This window comes from Molossus molossus, unplaced genomic scaffold (assembly GCF_014108415.1).
Source record: "Molossus molossus isolate mMolMol1 unplaced genomic scaffold, mMolMol1.p scaffold_m16_p_14, whole genome shotgun sequence".
Lineage (NCBI taxonomy): Eukaryota > Metazoa > Chordata > Mammalia > Chiroptera > Molossidae > Molossus > Molossus molossus.
Window position 1 is genome coordinate 70,064,037 of NW_023425349.1, and position 20,791 is coordinate 70,084,827.

General features: G+C 38.6%; 1 protein-coding gene across 1 annotated transcript in view; it reads right to left on the reverse strand.

The window, feature by feature from the left end:
• HAUS6 (HAUS augmin like complex subunit 6) overlaps positions 1-16,596 on the reverse strand; it is a 48,786-nt gene extending 32,190 nt beyond the window's left edge. Inside the window, exons 1-5 of the mRNA XM_036261500.1 lie at positions 16,241-16,596; positions 11,679-11,774; positions 9,111-9,189; positions 8,249-8,381; positions 4,980-5,127 (exon numbers count right to left, since the gene is read on the reverse strand). Of these exons, the coding sequence (XP_036117393.1) occupies positions 4,980-5,127; positions 8,249-8,381; positions 9,111-9,189; positions 11,679-11,774; positions 16,241-16,425 (641 nt within the window). The 5' untranslated portion in view covers positions 16,426-16,596. The remainder of the gene's footprint in view (positions 1-4,979; positions 5,128-8,248; positions 8,382-9,110; positions 9,190-11,678; positions 11,775-16,240) is intronic.
• Between the last annotated feature and the right edge of the window lie 4,195 nt (positions 16,597-20,791).

Here is a 20,791-nt window from a genome sequence, read left to right on the forward strand (position 1 = left end):
AAAAAAAAAAAAAACAATATAATCTTATCAATAGACGCTAAAAAAGCATTTGACAAAATCCAGCACCCATTTCTGATAAAAACGCTCAGTAATGTGCAAATAGAGGGATCATACCTCAATATAGCAAAGGCCACATATGAAAAACGTACAGACAACATCATAATCAATGGGCAAAAAAAGCACTTCCCTTAAAAACAGGAACAAGAGAGGGATGTCCACTTTCACCACTGTTATTTAAAATAGTACTGAAGTTTTAGCCACCACAATTACACAGAAAGAAAAAATAAAAGGGATCCAAATTGAAAAGGAGGAAGTGAAACTGTCATTATTTGCAGATGACATGATACTGTACATAGAAAACCATAAAGAATCCATCAAAAATCTACCAGATTTAATAAACAAATTTGTCAAAGTAGCAGGATACAAAATTAACATCAAGAAATTGACAGCATTCCTATACACCAATAATGAACTCACAGAGAGAGAAACCAGAAAACCAATCCCATTTACTATTGCTTCAAAAAAAATTAAGATTCCTAGGAATAAACTTAACCAAAGAAGTAAAGGACCTATTTGCAGAAAACAACAGGACATTGAAAAAAGAAATAGGGGAAGACATAAAAAAGTGGAAGCATATACCTTGTTCATGGATTGGAAGAATTAACATCATTAGAATGTCCATACAACCCAAAGCAATCTATAGATTCAATGCAATCCCCATTGAAATACCAAAGACATATTTCATGGAACTAGACCAAATACTCCAAAAGTTTAGATGGAATAAAAAAAGACCCCAAATAACCACAGCAATCTTAAAAAAAAAGACCAAAGTAGGAGGGATCACAATACCGAATATCAGGTTATACTACAAAGCCACTGTAATCAAAACAGCCTGGCACTGGCTCAAGAACAGGCAGATAGATCAATAGAACAGAACAGAGAACCCAGAAATTGACCCAAGACAGTATGCTCAATTAATATTTGACAAAGGTGGCAAGAGCATACAATGGAGTAAAGACAGCCTCTTTAATAAATAAATGGTGTTGGGAAAATTGGACAGCTACACGCAAAAAAATGAAACTAGACCACTAACTTACACCATATACAAGAATAAACTCAAAATGGATAAAAGACTTAAATGTTGACTCATGAATCCATAAAAACCCTAGAAGGAAATGTAGGGAACAAAATTTCAGACATCACACGCAGCAGAATTTTCAGTAATCCAATGCCTAAGGCAAGAGAAACAAAGGAAAAAATTAATACATGAGACTACATCAAACTAAAAGCTTCTGCACAGCAAAAGAAGTATCAAAATGGAAAGGGAACCCACTATGTTCATAGCATCACTATTTACAATTTCTAAGATCTGGAAATAGCCCAAGTGTCCATCAATAGAGGAGTGGATAAAAAAGCTGTGGTATATATGCACAATGGAACACTATGCAGCTGTAAGAAAGAGAGATCTCCTATCCTTTGAGGTGACATAGAGGGTCCTGAAGAGCATTATGTTAAGGGAAATAAGCCAGTCAAAGACAAACACCATATGATCTCACTTATATGTGAAATATAATGAACAAAATAAGCTGATGAACATCAACCCAGAGACACAGAAAGGAGTATGGTTCAAACTGACAAACCTCAGAGGAGGGGAGTGGGGGAGAGGGATGAGATAAACCAAAGAACTTATATGCACATATGCATAACCAATGAACATAGGCAACAATGCCAGGGGGAGGCAGGATGGGGAGGAGGGTGTCTGGGGGGGGAAAAGGAGAAACATCTGTGAAAATAATTAATTAATAAAAAATTGCAAAAGGAAAAAATTTTGTAGCTTTTGTAATAGATAGCACAGCATTTAAAAAGTTATCTTGGACTTCAGGTCAAGATGGCGGCGTAGGTAAACGCGGTATCACGTCCTCCCACAACCACATCAAAGTTACAACTAAACTACAGAACTACCACCATTCAAAATCGCCTGAAATCAAGCTGAATGTAAGTCCTACAACTACAGAATTAAAGCAGCAGCCACATCCAGACTGGTAGGAGGAGCGGAGGCGCCACAAGGGGCAGAGGCACCACGGGCGGGTCCCACACCCACGTGTGGCGGATAAAAATCAGGAGGACACCTTGGCTGGGAAGGTCCTTCCTGAGGACTGAGGGGTCCCCGTCCCACACCAGGTGCCCTGCTCAGGGTTCCAGTGCCAGGAAGAGAAGTCCCCATAATTTCTGGCTGGAAAAACCAGCGGGAACTGAGATTCAAGAAAGCTGTCACGGCTGGAGTCCCAGGCAGCTCCTTAAAGGGCCCGCACACTGACTTATCGCACTCACCCCCTCTAAGCTTGGAGGGGAGGCAGCTCGAGGGGCACCAGAGACATACAGGGAAGAACTGAGCTGTTTGACAGTGGAGCGAGGGCAGGAGAGGGGGCTTTCTCCGGGACAAACGTGCTGTCAGAGGCCTTTGTTCCTTTGGTGAGCCCTTCCCTGGGGCAGCAGACAGCCACCATGTCTGGGACTCCAGCAACCTGGCTCACGCTGGTAGCCCCGCCCTGGTGATTCCCTGAGGCCCCGCCCCACCAGACTTTCAGGCCCACCCAAGCTGTTGCCACTTGCTTAATTAACCATAGGATTGGCCTGTCTTGGATCCTGCTTCAGGTTTTCCTAAATTCTTTCAGACAAGCAGCATCTGGTCTCAGCTATCCCCAGACTGCTCGTTAAGTAATACACAGAAACAAACACAGGGAGGCAGCCAAAATGAGGACAAAGAAACAGGTCCCAAATGAAAGAACAGAACAAAACCCCAAGAAAAGAACTAAGCAAAATGGAGATAAGCAACCTAACAGATGCGGAGTTCAAAATACTGCTTATAAGGATGCTCAATGAACTTAGTGAGAACCTCAGTAAACTTAGTGAGGGCCTCAAGAGCATAAAAAAGGACCAGTCAGAAATGATGGATGCACAGTCAGAAATGAAGGAGGCATTAACTGAAATAAAGAATAATTTACACAGATTTAATAGTAGAGTAGGTAAATCCAAGAAGCAAACCATCGATTTGGAATATAAGGAAGCAAAAGACACCCAATCAGAACAGCAAAATTAAAAAAGAATCCAAAAAAATGAAAATAGTGTAAGGAGCCTCTGGGATAACTTCAAGCGTGCCAACATTCGCATCTTGGGGGTGCCAGAAGGAGAAGAGCGAGAACAAGAAATTGAAAACCTGCTTGAAACAATAATGGCAGAAAACTTTCCTAATTTGGTGAAGGAAACAGACATACAAGTCCAGGAAGCACAGAGAGTCCCAAACAAGATGAACCCCAAGAGGCCCACACCAACACACATCATCATCAAAATGCAAAAGGTTCAAGACAAAGAGAATCTTAAAAGCAGCACGAGAAAGGCAGTTAGTTACCTACAAGGGAGTTCCCATAAGACTGTCAGCTGATTTCTCAAAAGAAACTTTGCAGGCCAGAAGGAAGTGGCAAGAAATATTCAGAGTAATGAAAAGCAAGAACCTACAACCAAGATTATTCTATCCTGCAAAGCTGTCACTTAGAATTGATGGCCATATAAAGAGTTTCCCAGACAAGGAAGAGCTAAAGGAGTTCATCACCACCAAACTGTTATTATATGAAATGATGAAGGGTCTTCTTGAAGAAAAAGATAAAATATATGAACAAACAAAATGGCAATGAATACATATCTATCGACAATGGAATCTACAAACAAAATGAACAGCAGAACAGAAACATTCTCATAGATACAGAGAACATTTTGTTGGTTGCCAGATGGGAGGGGGATTAGGGGAATGGGTGAAAAAAGTGAAGGGATTAAGAAGTACAAATTCATTGCTAGACTGACAAACCTCAAAGGGAAAGGGGTTGGGGGGGTGGGAAGAAATAAACCAAAGAACTTATATGCATAACCAATGGACACAGACAATAGTGTTGGAAAAGGCGTGAGGGGGGCAGGAGTGGGGAGGAGGGGGTCAATGGGGGAACAATGAGGAACATATGTAATACATTCAACAATAAAGATTTAAAAAAATAAAATTAATTAAAGAAATAAATAAAAAGTTATCTTACTGGAATTGTTAATCATTGTAAAACATTACACACACTATTTTTTGACAGTAAGAACCTTGCCTGTCTTATTTAACCCTGAAGGACCAGTGCCTAAACAGTATCTGGCACATATGTGCTGAATAGATGACTGTAAACATAAAATAGTACAAAATGGTTAAAGAAACAATGGAATACCTACTTAAAGGAATATCTACTTAACAGATACTCAACAAACTATTAAGTAGACATTAAAAGTAATACACTATGGCAATATGAAAAAACTTACAGAATAATATATCAAGATAAAAAAGGAGCCCTGGTCAGTTTGGCTCAGCAGTTGGAGCATCAGCCTACAGACCAAAGGGTCAAGGGTTTGATTCCAGTCAAGGGCACATATGTGGGATGCAGGTTCGATCCCTGGCCCTGGTCAGGGTCGTGCAAGAAGCAACCAATTGATATGTCTCTCTCACATCAGTGTTTTGATCTCTCTCTCTTCCCCCACTCCCTCCCTCCCTCCCTTCCACTCTAGAAAAAAAAAAAATCAATGGAAAAATATCCTCGGGTGAGGATTAACAAAAAAAATTAAAATTAAAAATTAAATACTAAAAAAGAACAGTTACAAAACAGAATGAGCACTATAGAGCTTTGAAACATACTTCCATGTTAGAAAAAAAAAGAAAAAGCTTCTAAGATTTAAAATTTTAAACTAAAGTGATCTTTTCCTTTCCTCTAAACTTTCATTTACAGTATACCTAAAGTTTAAAACATTTTAATACAAAGTTATCTTGCTTTAAAATGGAGAGATAACAGCAAGGGTATTCTGAGGTAAGCATGGATCATTACCACTAAAAGTATACTGATGACATTTATATAAAGAGAAAAGAATTTTTATTTTCTAACTATCATAGTATTACTTACTGTGCATTTTCCTGATACTTCTGGAAAACAAAATCTTCTCTTTGTAAAATCTGTAAAAATCTGTTACGTGCTACATGGGACCTGGCAATGCACATGTGCAAATCTTGTGGGTTTACATTAAATGTCTCTGCAACACGTCTGGATGAATCTACAAGGAACACAAGATCACAGAAAACTTAAGACTTATAAGCTAATAATTATTTAAAATGTTGGATTTTATTAATTATTTACATAGTACTTATTAATTATTAACTATTAAAGAGATTAGCAACCTCATATAACTAATAACTCCTTAAAAGATGGCATGCCATATACACAAAAAGTTACAACTAATTTCAACAAAAGCAAGGCAACTTTAAAAGGATATCTGAAGTTGTTTTACATAATTAAAACTTTTTAGAGTCCATCTGCCTAAAATAACTCTTATCACAGCTTGATATATCCATGAACAAATACATTGTCATACCTAAGCAAATTTTTAACAAGATCTTTTAATAACAAAGGAGAAAATCTACTAAAAGAGATGAGGTGAGATCACATCACCTCTATGGCTGCCATCAGCTTACTTTTCTTCCTAGTAAGAACAGGACAAGACAATGACAACAAGTTTCCATTTCTCGAGTAATTCTTAGCTATGTTACTAATGTTCAAAGCAGACTAAGAGAATAATCCATGCAAACATTTCAGAGTCCAGGTTTTTTACCTGTAATGAATGCAATAAATCCTACTTTAAGATGGCTCAGTATAATAAAGATGAGTATTTTAGAAAACAGGGACCTCACACTACACTTAACATTACTAAGCCAAGTCCCAGAATTAACCCCAAAGAAACCACCACAATCTCTAAATATTTAGTATAGGATGAGTTCACTGAATGTAGAAGTCATCTAGAGACTGAATATGTTGACTAGAATTGTTTTAATTCAGAAATAGGAAAACCCATGCTTAGAAGCCTCGTGCACAATAAACTCTTCATGTATTTCATATAAAATAGTTTAGGTTACATACATGTAACTGAAATAGATCACCTACTAATAGAAAAAGTGGTAAAATGCTTATGTTACATTAAATTTAAAATATGCAAATACCTATAAAGCAAGACCACATGTATTTTTTTTAAGCATGCATAAAACATGAACTAGAAAAAAAAGGCTTACATGTCACATCACAGAGAAGGGATAACAAATAAAAGCTCCTACAAATGAAAAACAAAATAGCTAAAGAGAAAAATGGACAAAGGATATAAATATAGAGTACAAAAAGAGTATAAATTGCTGTTAAATATTTGAACAATTTTCAATCTAACTAAACACATAGTAAGAGAAGTATAAATTAAAACTACCCTGAGATTCCACATTAACTATCAGATTGAAAAGATAAAAATGTCTTATCACACACAATGTTGGTGAGCCTCTGGGAAAACAGACACTATACACTGGTGATATAAGTATAAATTGTCCAATCGCCACAGAAAACAATCTGGTAATAATAGCAAATTACAAATGCACAATTTATTTGACCAAGAAAGAAATCACCTTCCAAAAATTATACACACACACAGACGCACACGCGTGCACACACACACACACACACACACACACACAGCATATACACATATATACTTGAAAATACACTAAGTGATACACAAGGTGGGGCAAAAGTAGGTTTACAGTTGTGAGTACATGAAATAGTTTATTCTTGTCTTATTATTTATTTATTTTCCATACGAACAAATATAAACCTACTTTTGCCCCACCCTGTATGTATCAAGTTTTTTCCTGTAGCATTGTTGCTGTTGGTTTTCTTCCTTTTTTTTTTTTTTCCTTTATTGATTTTAGAGAGGGAAAGAGATGGAAACATGGCCACCTCCTGCATGCCCCCCACTGGGGATTTGGCCCATAACCTGGGCATGTACCCTGACTGGGAATCGAATTGGTGACCTCTTGATGAATGGTCTGAACCACACCAGCCAGGCTGTAGCATTGTTTTTATAGCAAAGGATTAGGGAAAAAAGCCAACTATCTCAGCAGAAGACTAATTAAATACATTATGTGATATCTATTCAAATATGCAGTTCTAAAGAGAGAATAAGAATAAGGATACTTTATGAACTGATATATATATATACTGTTACATGAAAAACACAGGATTCAAAATCGGATGTCTGTCACCATTTAGGGTATATTAAGAAAAAGAATATATACACATTTGCTTGATTTACTGATTATATTGATTGCTTCTAAGAAGGGTAACTAGGTAGTTAAAGAATAGAGGTGGGCCCTGGCTGGTTTGGCTCAGTGGTTGGAGCATCAGCCCACAAACCAAAGAGTCTCGGGTTCAATTCTGGTCAAGGACATGTACCTCAGTTACAGTTGGGTCTCTGGCCCTAGTTGGGGTCTTGCAGGAGGCAACCAGTGGATGTGTCTCTCTCACATTGATGTTTCTGTCTCTCTTTCTCTTTCTCTTCCCCCCTCCCTTCATGAAAATAAATGAAAAAATATCCTTGGGTGAGGATTTAACATATATATATATATATATATATATATATTTAAAAAAAGAATAGAAGTGGAAGACAGACTTTTAACCTTTCGATTTTTGAATCATAAAAAATATTACCGATTCAAAATAATTAAAACATAAATATATATGTGCACTAAAAAAAGAAAAAAGCTATAAGAAAATAAACCTAGATGTCAGCAATGGTTGTCTAGAAATTGGAAGATGAATACAATTTACTGCATTAACTTTTCTGTATTTTCCTGTCCATGTTTTGTGAGCATAAACCAATTAAATAGAGCAGCATATTTAACAAGCTACAAGTAGCACTCCTTTTTTAAAAAATATGTTTTTATTGACTCAGACAACAAAGCGTGCACTGTATCATTTTCACTGTCTCAATCAACTTTTTAATGAATATATTTGAAAAAACTGTGATAGAGTGAAGTCTCGAAAGTCGAAGCGCGAAGTGGTAAGGGACGACTGTATGTGACAGAGACCCTGTGTGGTCCACAAAGTCTAAAATATTTACTATCTGGCCTTATATAGAAAATGTTTCCCAATCCCTGTATTAGAACATAATACAATAAATTGAATTGTTACTTATGTTCATCATGAGATTTCAAACTATAGTTCCAGTAGAATACTATTTGCCTTCTGAAGTTACTTAATGTTTTTATCTTACCTTGTTTTATTAAAATCTCTTGATCTACAAATGGCAAAGAATAAATATTTAAGAATCAAAAAAAAATCCTACTATAAATTTAACTTACCTTTAGAATGGGTTTTTATATATTTTATTGCAACAAATCTTGCAAAATGATACATCAGATGAATAAACTTAGGACCACCAGGAGAAAGAAACAGTGAACCAACAACTTGAGGAAAACTACTTCCACATTCAGCCTATGGAAAAGAGAAATAAGATAATTTAAAGTCCTTACCAACAATATAAAGTCCTTCCTTTATATTCACATCATACTGTTTTGAAGTATAATACGATTGATCAGGTTAATTCCATTCAAATCCGAAGGTGAATTTTTGAATCTTTCTAAACTCTTGGTGGACTCGGTCACAAAAAAGTAATTACAACATAAACCCACAATTATTGACACTATTTGGGGACATAAGCTAAAATAGTCTATAATCAAAAAGTTTTCCTTAAATAAAAACTGTGGCCCGGCGGGTGTGGCTGTGGACTGAGCATCATCCCTTGACTGAGAAGTCCTAGTTTGATTCCTGGTCAGGGCACATGCCTGGGTTGCAGGCTTGATCCCCAGTAGGGATCATGCAGGAGGCAGCCGATCGATGTTTCTCTCTCTCTCTCTAAAATATCAATAAAAACATTTTAAAAAAGGAAAAAAAAAAAACTGTGGTATAAGCTCCAAGGAACTCAAAAACCTATTTCCAATATACCTCGCCAACAAAGTTGATTTTCTAGAAACATACAGAATCCCATTCAAAAACCATGAAAAGTATTATTCTAATTTATCTTGCTTAGAGTTAGCATAAAAGCATTAAATATATTTCACCTCTAAAAAATAAATATACAATTGTACCTCAATAAAGCCCGAAAAAAAATTAATGTAGTTTGTAACCTCTAAAGTTTTCATTTTCCAGAAGGAAAATACTTACAGAAATTTTTTTTAACCATTCACAGCAATGTTTCCGGAATTCAGTTTCACTTTTTTGATCAAATGGAGGCCAACAAAACCTTAAAAACAAAAATAAAACATTAGAATTATGAACAACAAAAAAAAAACTCAACAAAAATTAAAAACATCAAATTTATCTCATACTAAAAACAATAATGCTAAATGAATCAAGGCTAACATTCATAGATTTCAACTATGAGAAACTTGCCCTGACTGGTTTGGCTTAGTGGTTAGAGTGTCGGCCCTGGGATTAGAGAGTCTCGGGTTCGATTTCTGGTCAAGGGCACGTACCTGGGTTGCAGATTCAATCCTCAACCCTGATTGGGGCTCATGCAGGAGGCTACCAACTGATGTGTCTCTCTCACATCGATATTTCTTTCTCTGTCTCTCTCTCTCTCTCTCTCTCATCCCCTATTCTCTTCCTCTCTCTAAAAATCAATGGAAAAAATACCTTCAGCCCTGGCCAGTTTGGCTCAGCGGTTAGAGCGTCGACCTGCGGTCTGGAGAGACCCGGGTTCGGTTCCCGCTAAGGGCATGTACTTCGGTTGCAGTTTGTCCCCGGCCATGGTTGGTCGTGTGGGTGGCAGCCACTCGATGTGTTCCTTTCACATCGATGTTTCTCTCTCTCTCTGTTCCCCTCTCTCCCTCCCACTCTACCTGAACAAAATGGAAAAATGTCCTCGGGTGAGGATAAAAAAAAAAAAAAAAAAAATACCTTCAGGTAAGATTAACAAAGAAAATAATAATTGGGTCTTTTTCTTTATAAATATCTACAGGGTTGAGTTCAGTTTCGTGTAAATAACCAATGTGTGTGTGTATACACACACACACACACATATATATTTAATGAAGGAATTAATCATTATTAAAATTACTAAAAATCAGCTAAAGATGAGAACACTCTCAATGGATTCAGTGGACTAACACATAAAGGTGGTATAAATAATTTAGTATGTTAAGCCTGGTGAAAAAAAGAGAGAAACATAAATGGTTACATATGAAGAGCACATGAGAATAGCAATGAGAGCTTTTGACTGCTGAAGATAACCTATAGTAAGTGGGTGCTACTATTTGTGGATAAAAATATATATAATTATTTAAAAAGTAAAGTTCTGCCTCAACTTTAGTTCAAAATAACAGACTTTAAAATTTACCTACTGCTTTCCACTAATAATCAATTTTACCCAAATTTTTATTCTGAGGTATCTGTTTAGCACTCCATGTTTTTTAAAAATTTCTATAGCATATCATACATTCTATATTAATAGAAAAAAATTAAGTATGCATAGGAAAAAAGACTGAAAGGCTGTAATGTCAACAGTGATATTCTCTGGTTCGTGGGTTTAGAAATGATTTCTACATACTTCTTTACATTTTTCTGTATTTTCTGAATTGTTTAAAATGAGGTGTATTTTGTTTATAATCGGAAGGACTAGAAAATCTATTTTTATTTGAGAAGAGAAAGCCCTATATCGTAATGATGGGGATTTCTAAAAAATGTTTCAAATATACCTGTTCTACTGATCATTCATAACTTTAACAGAAGACAAAATATTAAGAAAAAAGTATCAAAAATAAGACAATGCCCTAAACAATGTGCTTACCTGTTGCTTTTTTATATTAAGAGGATGACACAATGAAAATGTTAAAATAAAAGTGAACACTTTTTCTGACAGAAGAAACTCAAATCACTTGCAAAATAACTTAGAAAACAAGACTAGTGGGTATTCAAAATTTTATCTCCTTCTTAAACTATTTAATATTTAACAGTATATAACAATAGGCCAAACTTAATAAAAATGATTTTTGCCTCTAGCATTTGACACTTTGTTGTTGCTGTTGATCCTCACCCAAAGAGAGTAGGAGGAAGACAGAGGATGAAAAAGGGAGAGGGGGAGGTTGAGGGGGAGGGGTTGAAGGGGGAAAAGGAGGGGGGGGGGCATCAATTGGTTGCCTCCCATACATGCCCCAGTTGGGCCGGGGATTGAACCAGCAATCCAGCTACTTGCCCTTGACTGTGAATCAAACCCAAGACCCTTTGGCTCACCAGTCAAAGCTCTAATCACAGAGCCACACTGATGAGGGCCACACTTTAATATATATATCATTAACAAAAATAATGAGCCTTTACAGAGATAATAGACAAAACAAATATCAGTACTTACAAGAAAAGGAATAAGGCAGGGGTAATTAATAAAAGGAAAAGGAAAAATTAAATTTACAGATAAATTGGTACCAGTTAATTGTTTTGCCTAATAATTAAGACTATGAAGTAAGACTATGAAGAGTGTTAGAAGTTAATTTTATAAAACAAAATCTAATTTACCTAGGAAGTATACAATGATTTTTAAACTGAATACCAAATAAACATTACTCAGATTTATAAAGGTTAAGCACTAAATTTGTAAGGCTCAAACCTGATTTTTGTGACATCCTCAAAACAATATTGAAAGGCCAAAGCTGAATCCTGGCTTATATCAAGGCACAGTCCCTTTTCAAATTTGAGAATGACCAGTTACAAAAAGAAAATTAAATAACTTTTACTTACTTGAAAACTTCTTTAGTGAGAGACTGGTCCAGTGTTTGAAACAAGAAATAAGACACTATTTGAAAAGCATCACGGTTCGGCTTGTCAAACATGTTCCTAATGGTTTAAAAAGAAATAGAAATAGGGAACAAAAAGAAAAATGGTTAATAAAACTAAATATCATCAAAAGTTGTATGAATATGATGCAAATTATTATTTTTCATTCTTGCCCAGCTGGTGTGGCTCAGTGGGTTGAGTGTCATCCCATGGACTGAGAAATCCTGGTTCCATTCCCAGTCAGGGCACACGCCCAGGTTGCAGGCTCAATCCCCAGTAGAGGGCATGCAGGAGGCAGCCAATGGACATTTCTCTCACATCAATGTTTTTATCTCTCTCTCCCTTCCTCTCTCTCTAAAAAAATCAATAGACATATTTTAAAATACGTATATAGGCCTTGACAAATTAATTTTTCTCATTCTTGTACATTTTAACAACCAGTTAAGAAAGACATACAAGTTTTATTTCTGATTCTGAAAATACAGATCAAATAGAAGGGAACTGGTAGAACTTGCTTTATCACAGTGAGAACGTTCTACAGGGAAAAAAAAGGAAAGGCTTAATTAGGTGGAGAGAATACCATGCATGGCCTATGATACAATGAAGATGATAATACCAACCAACATTTACTGAATGACAATAAAAACAGCTGATATTTATTGAGTTTATTATTTTTAAGTATTAATTTAAGCCTTTTAAAAGCAGTAACTCATCTAATTTTTACCACAATCATATGAGGTTAAGTACTGTGCTAGCTGCTTTAACATGGATTATTTTATTTAATCCTAATGATAGTAGAAAGTAATTTGATTATTCTCATTATACAGATGAAGAAATTTATACTTTAGAGAGATGTGAAATATGTCATCTGATCCCAGAATCTAAGGTCTTTATTTTTACATTTTATTCCTAGAACCATCCTTATAATGTAATTCTAGCAAGCCCCTTAGAGTTTTTATTGTCCTGATTTCCTAACTAAATCAAGACAAAACCTAAAAAAAAATACAGTATGTAAAAAAAAAAAAAGAATTAAACCTTGTAAGAAATGTCACAGGTATAAGGCAGCCTCTAGGCCAAGGTCATCAACCACTGTTCCATGCTCCTCATACCCCTACCAGGATTCTCCCTATGTGCTATTATAAAATAGTTTTAACATTTAGAATAGAAATCTGAAATATTTTAATGTTTAATACATTTTCAACAATGATCTGAAGGAATATCTCACTTGGTTTATTCCTTGTTTTCAGACTCGATAAACAAACTAGATTAGGAGTTAGGCAATTAAAATATGAGCTGTGAGCCCTGGCCAGTTTGGCTCAGCAGTTGGAGCATCAGCCTCCGGACCAAAGAGTCCCGGGTTCAGTTCCCGCTATGGGCACATACCAAGAAAAAAAAGTAAAATAAATGAATGAATGAATGAATGAATGAATAAAATATGGGCTGTGAGATCTGGCCACATACCAAGAAAAAAAAGTAAAATGAATGAATGAATGAATGAATGAATGAATGAATGAAAGAAAGAAAGAAAGAAATATGGGCTGTGAGACCTGGCCAGGTTGGCTCAGCAGTTAGAACGTCAGCCTACGGATCAGAGTCCCAGTGTGGATTCCAGCCAAGGGCACCTACCCCGGTCGTGGTTCGTCCCCAGCCTCGTCGTGCAGGAGGCAACCAATGGGATGTGTCTCTCTCACATCAATGTTTTTTCTCTCTCTCTCTTCCTCTCTCCCTCTCTCCCGCTCCATCTGAAGATAAATGAAAAAATATCCTCGGGTGAGGATTAAAAAAATAATAATAATAGTAATATTATTAGTAATAGTAATATAAAATAAAAGACTTATTTTTTAAAAAATGGGCTGTGAGTTACTGGAATACATGACAAGCAGATGTGACTATTCCTTCTATGAACACATACAGCTATTATCTTGAGGTTTTAAAAAAGAGTTAAGCCCTGGCCTGTTTGGCTCAGCAGTTAGAGAGTCGGCCCACAGACCAGAGAGTCCTGGGTTCAGTTCCCTCTAGGGGCACATACCTCAGATGCGGTTTGTCCCTGGCCCCAGTTGAGGTGGTGTGGTAACCAGTCAATGTGTCTCCCTCACACTGATGTTTCTCTCTCTCTCTCTTCCTCTCTCCCTCCCTCCCTCCCTGAAGATAAATGCAAAAAATGCTCTGTCTGAAGATAAATGCAAAAAAAATATCCTCGGGTGAGGATAGAAAAAATAAAACAATAAAAAAAGAGTTAATGTTCCAGGCTGGTTTGGCTCAGCGGTTGGAGCATCGGCCTGCGGACCTGAGAGTCTTGGGTTCAGTTCCTGCTGGGCCCTAGCGGCTAGGGGCACGTACCAAAAATAAAAAAAATAAAAAAAATTAAAAAAAGAGTTAATGTTACAGTTCCCATGCTAAAACCATGTACAGTGACAAATGGTTACTAGACTTATTATGTTGATCACTTTGTAAGATATGTAAATGCTGAATCACTATGTTGAACACCGAAAACTAATATAATACTGTATGTCAACTATAACTATAAGTAAATATTTTAAATACACACACAAAAAAAATTTTTTTATTTTCCTTTCTTGATTTTACAGAGAAAGGAAGGGAGAGGGAAAGAGACAGAAACATCGATAAGAGAGAATATCGACTGGCCACCTCCTGCATGTTCCCCACTGAGGATCAGGCCCACAACCTGGGCATGTGCCCTGACTGGGAATCGAACCGGTGACCTCTTGGTACATGGGTCAACACTCAACCTCTGAGCCACACCGCTGGGCAAAAAAAAAAAATTAAGTTTCCATGCTTATCCATGTCAAACAACTGTCCTGGAAATGTTTCTATTCGTCAAAAAACACAAATCTTACCTCCTTATCATTTCATAAACTTAATGTTTTCATATAGTATCCTGGTTTTGCTCTTTGACACTTACTTTAATTTTTTTTTTTTTTTTTTTTTTTTTTTAGGGAGAGAGGGGAAAGAGAGAGAGAAACATCAATGTGAGAGAGACACATCAACTGGTTGCCACCCACACGACCCCAACCAGGCAGGGGACAAACCCTTAGGGGGAACCAAACCTGGGACTCTCTGGTCCATAGGCCAATGCTCTAACCGCTGAGCCAAACCGGCCAGGGCTATGCTTAAAGCATTTCAAAGATAACATCTGTTTCCAAATAACCCACTGAAATTACTCTAAAGAATTAGAGGGGGACCCAGCCAGTGTGGCTCAGTGGATTGAGCGTTGTCCCATGGACTGAGAGGTCCTGGTTTGATTCCTGGTCAGGGCACATGCGTGGGTTGCGGGCTCCATCCCCAGCAGAGGGCACGCAGGAGGCAGACGACTGATGTTTCTCACATCAATGTTTCTATCTCTCTCTCCCTTCCTCTCTCTCTCTAAAATCAATAAAAGCATATTTAAAAAAAAAGACTCAGAGGGGGAACAAGATCAATGACAGTGTTGGGGGGAGAGGGGACCTGACATCACTGGACCAGACTTGACAGATTTTACTAATTTTCAAAGACAAGAAGCAGATTACAATTGAACAAACCAGAGCAGAGAAAACCAAGATTGCTAAAACACTAGAGAGAAGGATGCAGTGGCAATGGGAACCAATCTCAGTGGAGGCCTGGAGAAGCTTTAAGCTTCTTTGACAGTAGAGAAAATGAGACTGTGCTGTGGGGCATGAAGTCATGTGAGATAAATGGAGTAATCATAACCTGATAAATGCTATCCATAGTCAATTTTAGAATAGACTCCTGAACAAAACACTTCTACATGTAAATAGTAGTAACTTCTAAACAAATAGTTACCAAACAAAACTTAATTACACCTTGACAGTAAAAGTTATAATACTGCTGAAAAAAGTCAAGAGGAGAAGGCAGAGGTGGTTAGGGAGGTAGGTGTAGGTGAGCTAATTATCTTATAAATAACAGCTACCTTCCGGGTGAAATTACATATTAGGGAATCAAGAGGCATTTCTGAGATTGATAAATCAAGAAATAGAGGTCTAAACACATACTAAAACACTGCCACTACAAGAACTGAAATAACATAATTAAGTCAAGATTTGAGAACAGGAGGTAGCTAATGGACCCCAAATTTCTCTTGGTCTAAAGTGGGAACGTTAGATACTGTCTCAAGTTAGTAAGTTAAGACACAGAAATATATAAACAACATAGCGATTTCTAATCACAACCATAACATAAGTGGCAAAGTAGGGAAGGGGCTTTTTCTTTTCATCTTAATACCCATCTGTTTTGTGGCGTGCCTCGGTTTGCTAATTCAAAAGTAAAAATTATAAACTAAAGAGCAACCAGCTTGAAGGCTCCGTCGAGCGCTCAAGGCGTTTGCATATACTGTTCTCACGTCCCTCCACGACCAACTAGCAGCCACCGCGCGCAGAGGATTTGCGGCCAGGCCCGGAGTGCAGTACCACTCCATTTCTTGGTTTAACACCAGCCAGGTCCGCAAAGGGCGGATCACCCCGGCGGGTCCAGGCTTGGGCTCCCCCGCCCCGCCGCCCCGGCCTCCTTACACTCCGAGGTGCGTGTGTGACACGACCTTTCCGCAGGCAGTGGTGGCCGGGCCTGGCTCGAAGCCGAGCGTCTGCAGATACATCCAAAGATGCTCCTTTTTGAAAGAGGTGGTGCCTCGGCACAAGCTCATCTTCGCGGTAGGCAGTGTCCCTGCAAAGGAAGAAAGCAAAGGCCCAAACGACATCGGGGGCCCTCAGGCTCCTTCCCTCCAGGCAGCCTGAGGTCGTGGCGGCCCCTGCATTGCCAGCGCCTGCTCCTCTCTAGTCCGAAGCCTTTTCGCCTCGAATGGCCGTCAAGTCTCAGGGAAATGGAGCCTCTAACGGTAGCACAGCACAGCTGCCGAAGCCACCTCAAACCCAGGCAGGCTCCCGCGCTTGCAGCTCAGCGGTCTGCGCGCGCCGGTTGGCTTCCGGGGGAGGAGGGACTTCCACGACTGTAACTCCCGCCGTGCAATGCGCTCTTCCCTCCGTCCCTTCCCGCCAGGCCCAGCCGAGAACTACAAGACCCACAGTGCATTGCGTGGCAGCGAACTCTTTTGTGCCTGCGTGATTGCGAGCGGTATCTTAGGCGGTTCTTCCGCTTAGTGCTTTCTGACTTGAAGGCTTTGGGCTTCCTTTGGCTCTTGTAACTGTTACGTCAGGTAAGAGCGTAGAAGACCTATGGCTCCGTGTAGTAGAAAAAGCACTGTGTTTCATTCTCAGCTAATTCTCACTAGCTGTGTGACCCTGAACAAGTCACCTAACCCTCTGAGTCTCGGTCTGTTACTAGCAATAGCTCCTGTACACTATTCTCAAGGGCTGAAAGTTTCTTTCATCTTGCTCTAAGAAATCTGGCTGCCCCCTAAGCATACAGTCACCCCACCCCCCCAGCCCTCTCAATTAATGATTGTTTTCTCCCCCACACCCCATAACAACAGGGCCTGGAAATGGGGTGGGTATCCTACTCATTTCTCATTGCCAACTCTGGCACTGAATCGCCTCACTAAAACCACCAGCTCCTTTGAAGGTTGTGCTGTCACCCACAGCGCTTCTTTCTGGAGGTCCTGTGTAAGATCTCTGGTTGCTGGACCTCATTTTGAGAAGATTTAGCACATTATTCTGTCCCTCCAACATCACTCCTGGGATAATTTTTGGTGATTTTGATATCTATGTAGGTGACCTTTCCAATGCCTTGGTCCCTGGGTTCCTTCATCTTCTCAGCTCCTTGGTCCCTTTCTCTCTTTTCTAAATTTATCTTGCAGAACCCAAAAACCTATTGAATTCCATTCTCAGCCTATTCTACACCTGCAGTTTAGAACCTAAACACAGTTATGATGCCTGGTGTCACTCAAAATTCATGACAGCTCAAGTGGGCTCTTAGGCCCCCTCCATCCTATTATTTTTCCCAAATCTCCTCTCCACATGATTAGACATATCCTCAGCTCTCCCCTAAACTTCCAGTACCTACTTTTCCCTCCTCACTCTCAATGATGTCCTTTGTTCTTAATTAATAGATGCTTCCAAAAAATAACTTCCATCAACAATTGACCAATTTGCCTAAATCTTGTTTCCATAGTCTTCTTTCTGTCTTGTTAATCTGGGTGAATGAAGTCATGCCTCCATAAGACCTTTTAGTAATAAAAAAGGATACTACTCCTTTTCTCCTGCTCAAGGAGTTTGCTCCAGCATTTGTCCTCTGTCCTGCATCATCAATTCTTCCCATCCATTAAAAAAAAAAAAATGCTATAACATCTTCCATCATAAAAAAAAGGGGGGGGGGTATCTACGCCCATCTCAAGGCTAATGGTAACTTGCCAAGGCCACTTGTATCAGTTAACATTCTTTTATTGCAGACAACACAACTGACTTTGATGGAGTTTTATTGGATATTGAGTAGCATAAAGAATGGAAAGACCAGCCCCGGCTGGCGTTGCTAAGTGGTTAGAGCATCGGCCAGGAGCACTGGTGGAGGGTCCTGGGTTGGATTCCCAGTCAAGGGCACGTACCTGAGTTATAGTTTCAATCCTGGCCCCAATGTGCCTCTGTCTATCTCTCTCCCTGCCCCCTCCCACCCAGCCACACTCTTCCCCCTTCCTCTCCCTTCCACTCTCTTAAAAAAAAAAATGGAAAAAATATCCTCAGGTGAGGTTAACACACGTATACAGGAAAAAAAAAGAGAGAGAGAGAGAGAGAGAGAGAGAATGGAAAGGCCAGAGAATAAAGCTCAGGAAACACAGGCCCATGTGCCACTGCACTCACGATTTATATTCCAGGCAGTCAAATTTGCTTGTTGTGAGTAGCTTAATATATTAATATAGGTGAATGTCCTTGTAACTACCACCCAGGACAAGAATTTGTGGATGAAATGGGGGCTCTGTAATAAATCTAACCAAAAGTAGCCTCACAGGGTGATTTGATCATAAATTCATAACAGGTGGGTAGTCACACCTCAGGCCTATAACTTCCCTAGTAAAAGATTATCTTTGCTTTAAGCATGTCCTATCCATTGTTTTTGTGTATCTAGTTTAACACAGTTTAAAATGCCACTATTTCAGACCCCCTCAGAAATGTAACTACCCAGGCCCAGCCGGTATGGCTCAGTTGGTTGAGCATCATCCATCCCATGGTTCAATTCCCAATTAGGGCACATGCCTGGGTGGAGGGTTTGATCCCCAATAGAGGGTGTGCAGGAGGCAGCCAATTGATCTTTCTATCTCTCTCTCCCTCTCCCTTCCTCTCTCTATAAAATCAATAAAAAGCCTATTATTTAGAAAAAGGAGAAGAAAGAAAGGTAACTACCCAGGAGAGAGCACATGATCTTGTAAGCTATCTAATAATCCAGTCACGGAGATTCCCCTGCCTTACTTTCTCCCACCTTCATGTAATCTTCCTCACATTCCCTTCCCAATTCCTGATGTATAAAAAAACTGCTAAACTGTCATTCTCCTAAGGATTTGAGACATTGCTTCACAGCAATGCCATCAGTTAGTCTCAAATAAACTCATAGTCTCCAGGTTTGGACATTTCTTATGTTGACAAAGTAAAACTCCAGCTATTTTCCCCTTGCCAAAAAAGTAACCACTATTGTCAGTTTCATAGTAATCACTTACTTTCATTGTCTTCTGGTTTTACCACCCAAGTTTGCTTCCCTATACAATATACAATATAATTTAGTCTTGCCCTCTCCATATTGATCTTGGCTTTGGGGGAGGGGGGGATCTTTCCCGGGTTGGTTTGTTTGTTTGTTTGTTTTAATAACATAATTTAACATATAGGTTTTCTTCCATCCTCCTCCCTTTTTATCTTAAAATGTATCTGTTGAAGACCTGAGGTTATTTAAACAGAATAATTTCCCATAGTCTAGATTTTACTGGTAGCATCCTCACAGTGCAGTTCAATATGTTCCACTATCTCTGTCCTCCAAATTTTTCAAACTGGCACCTGAGTCCAGAGGATTGATCAGATTCAGATATGATCTCTTTGACAAGACTGGGTGATGGTGCAATCCCCATCAAAATCTCAATGACATTTCTTAAAGAAATAGAACAAAAGATCATTAGATTTGTATAGAACCACAGAAGACCCTGAATAGCCAAAGCAATCCTGAGAAAAAAGAAGACAGAGGTATCACACTCCCTGACTTCACACTATACTACAAAGCAACAATAATCAAAACAACATGGTATTGGCAGAAAAAACAGACATATGAACCAATGGAACAGAATGGAGAGCCAGAAATAAGCCCACATGTATAAACCCACAAATAATTAATTTCTTTCTTTCTTTCTTCCTTCCTTCCTTCCTTCCTTTCTTCCTTTCTTTCTTTCTTTCTTTCTTTCTTTCTTTCTTTATTTATTTATTTTAATTTTAGTTTTGTTACAGATGTTTCTCCTTTTTTACCCCATTGACACCCTCCTCCCCATCCCCACCCCACCCCATCACCAGCTTTGTTGTCCATGTCCATTGGTTATTCATACACGCATATAAGTTCTGTGGTATATCTCTTCCCACCCCCCACCACCCTCACTTCTGAGGGTTGTCAGTCTGTACCCTACTTCCATGTTTCTGGGTCTACCCTATTCCTCAGACTGTTATATTCATTACATTCCATATATAAGTGAGATCATGTGGTATTTGTCTTTTTCTGCTTGGCTTGTTTCACTTAGGATAATACTTTCAAGGTCCCTCCATGTTGTCTCAAAGGATAAGAGATCTTTCTTCCTTACAGCTGCAGAGTACTCCATTGTGTATATTTACCACTGCTTTTTTTATCCATTCGTCTACTGATGGACATTTGAGCTCTTTCCAGATCTTAGCAATTGTAAATAGTGCTGCTACAAAAATAGGGGTACATATATTCTTTTTGATTGGTGTTTCAGGCTTCTTAGGGTATATTCCTAGAAGCGGGATCACTGGGTCAAATGGAAGTTCAATTTTTAATTTTTTGAGGTAGCACCATATTGTTTTCCATAGTGGCTGCACCAGTCTGCATTCCCACCAGCAGTGTACTAGAGTCCCCTTTTCTCCACACCCTCGCCAACACTTGTTTAATGATTTGTTGATGGCGGCCAT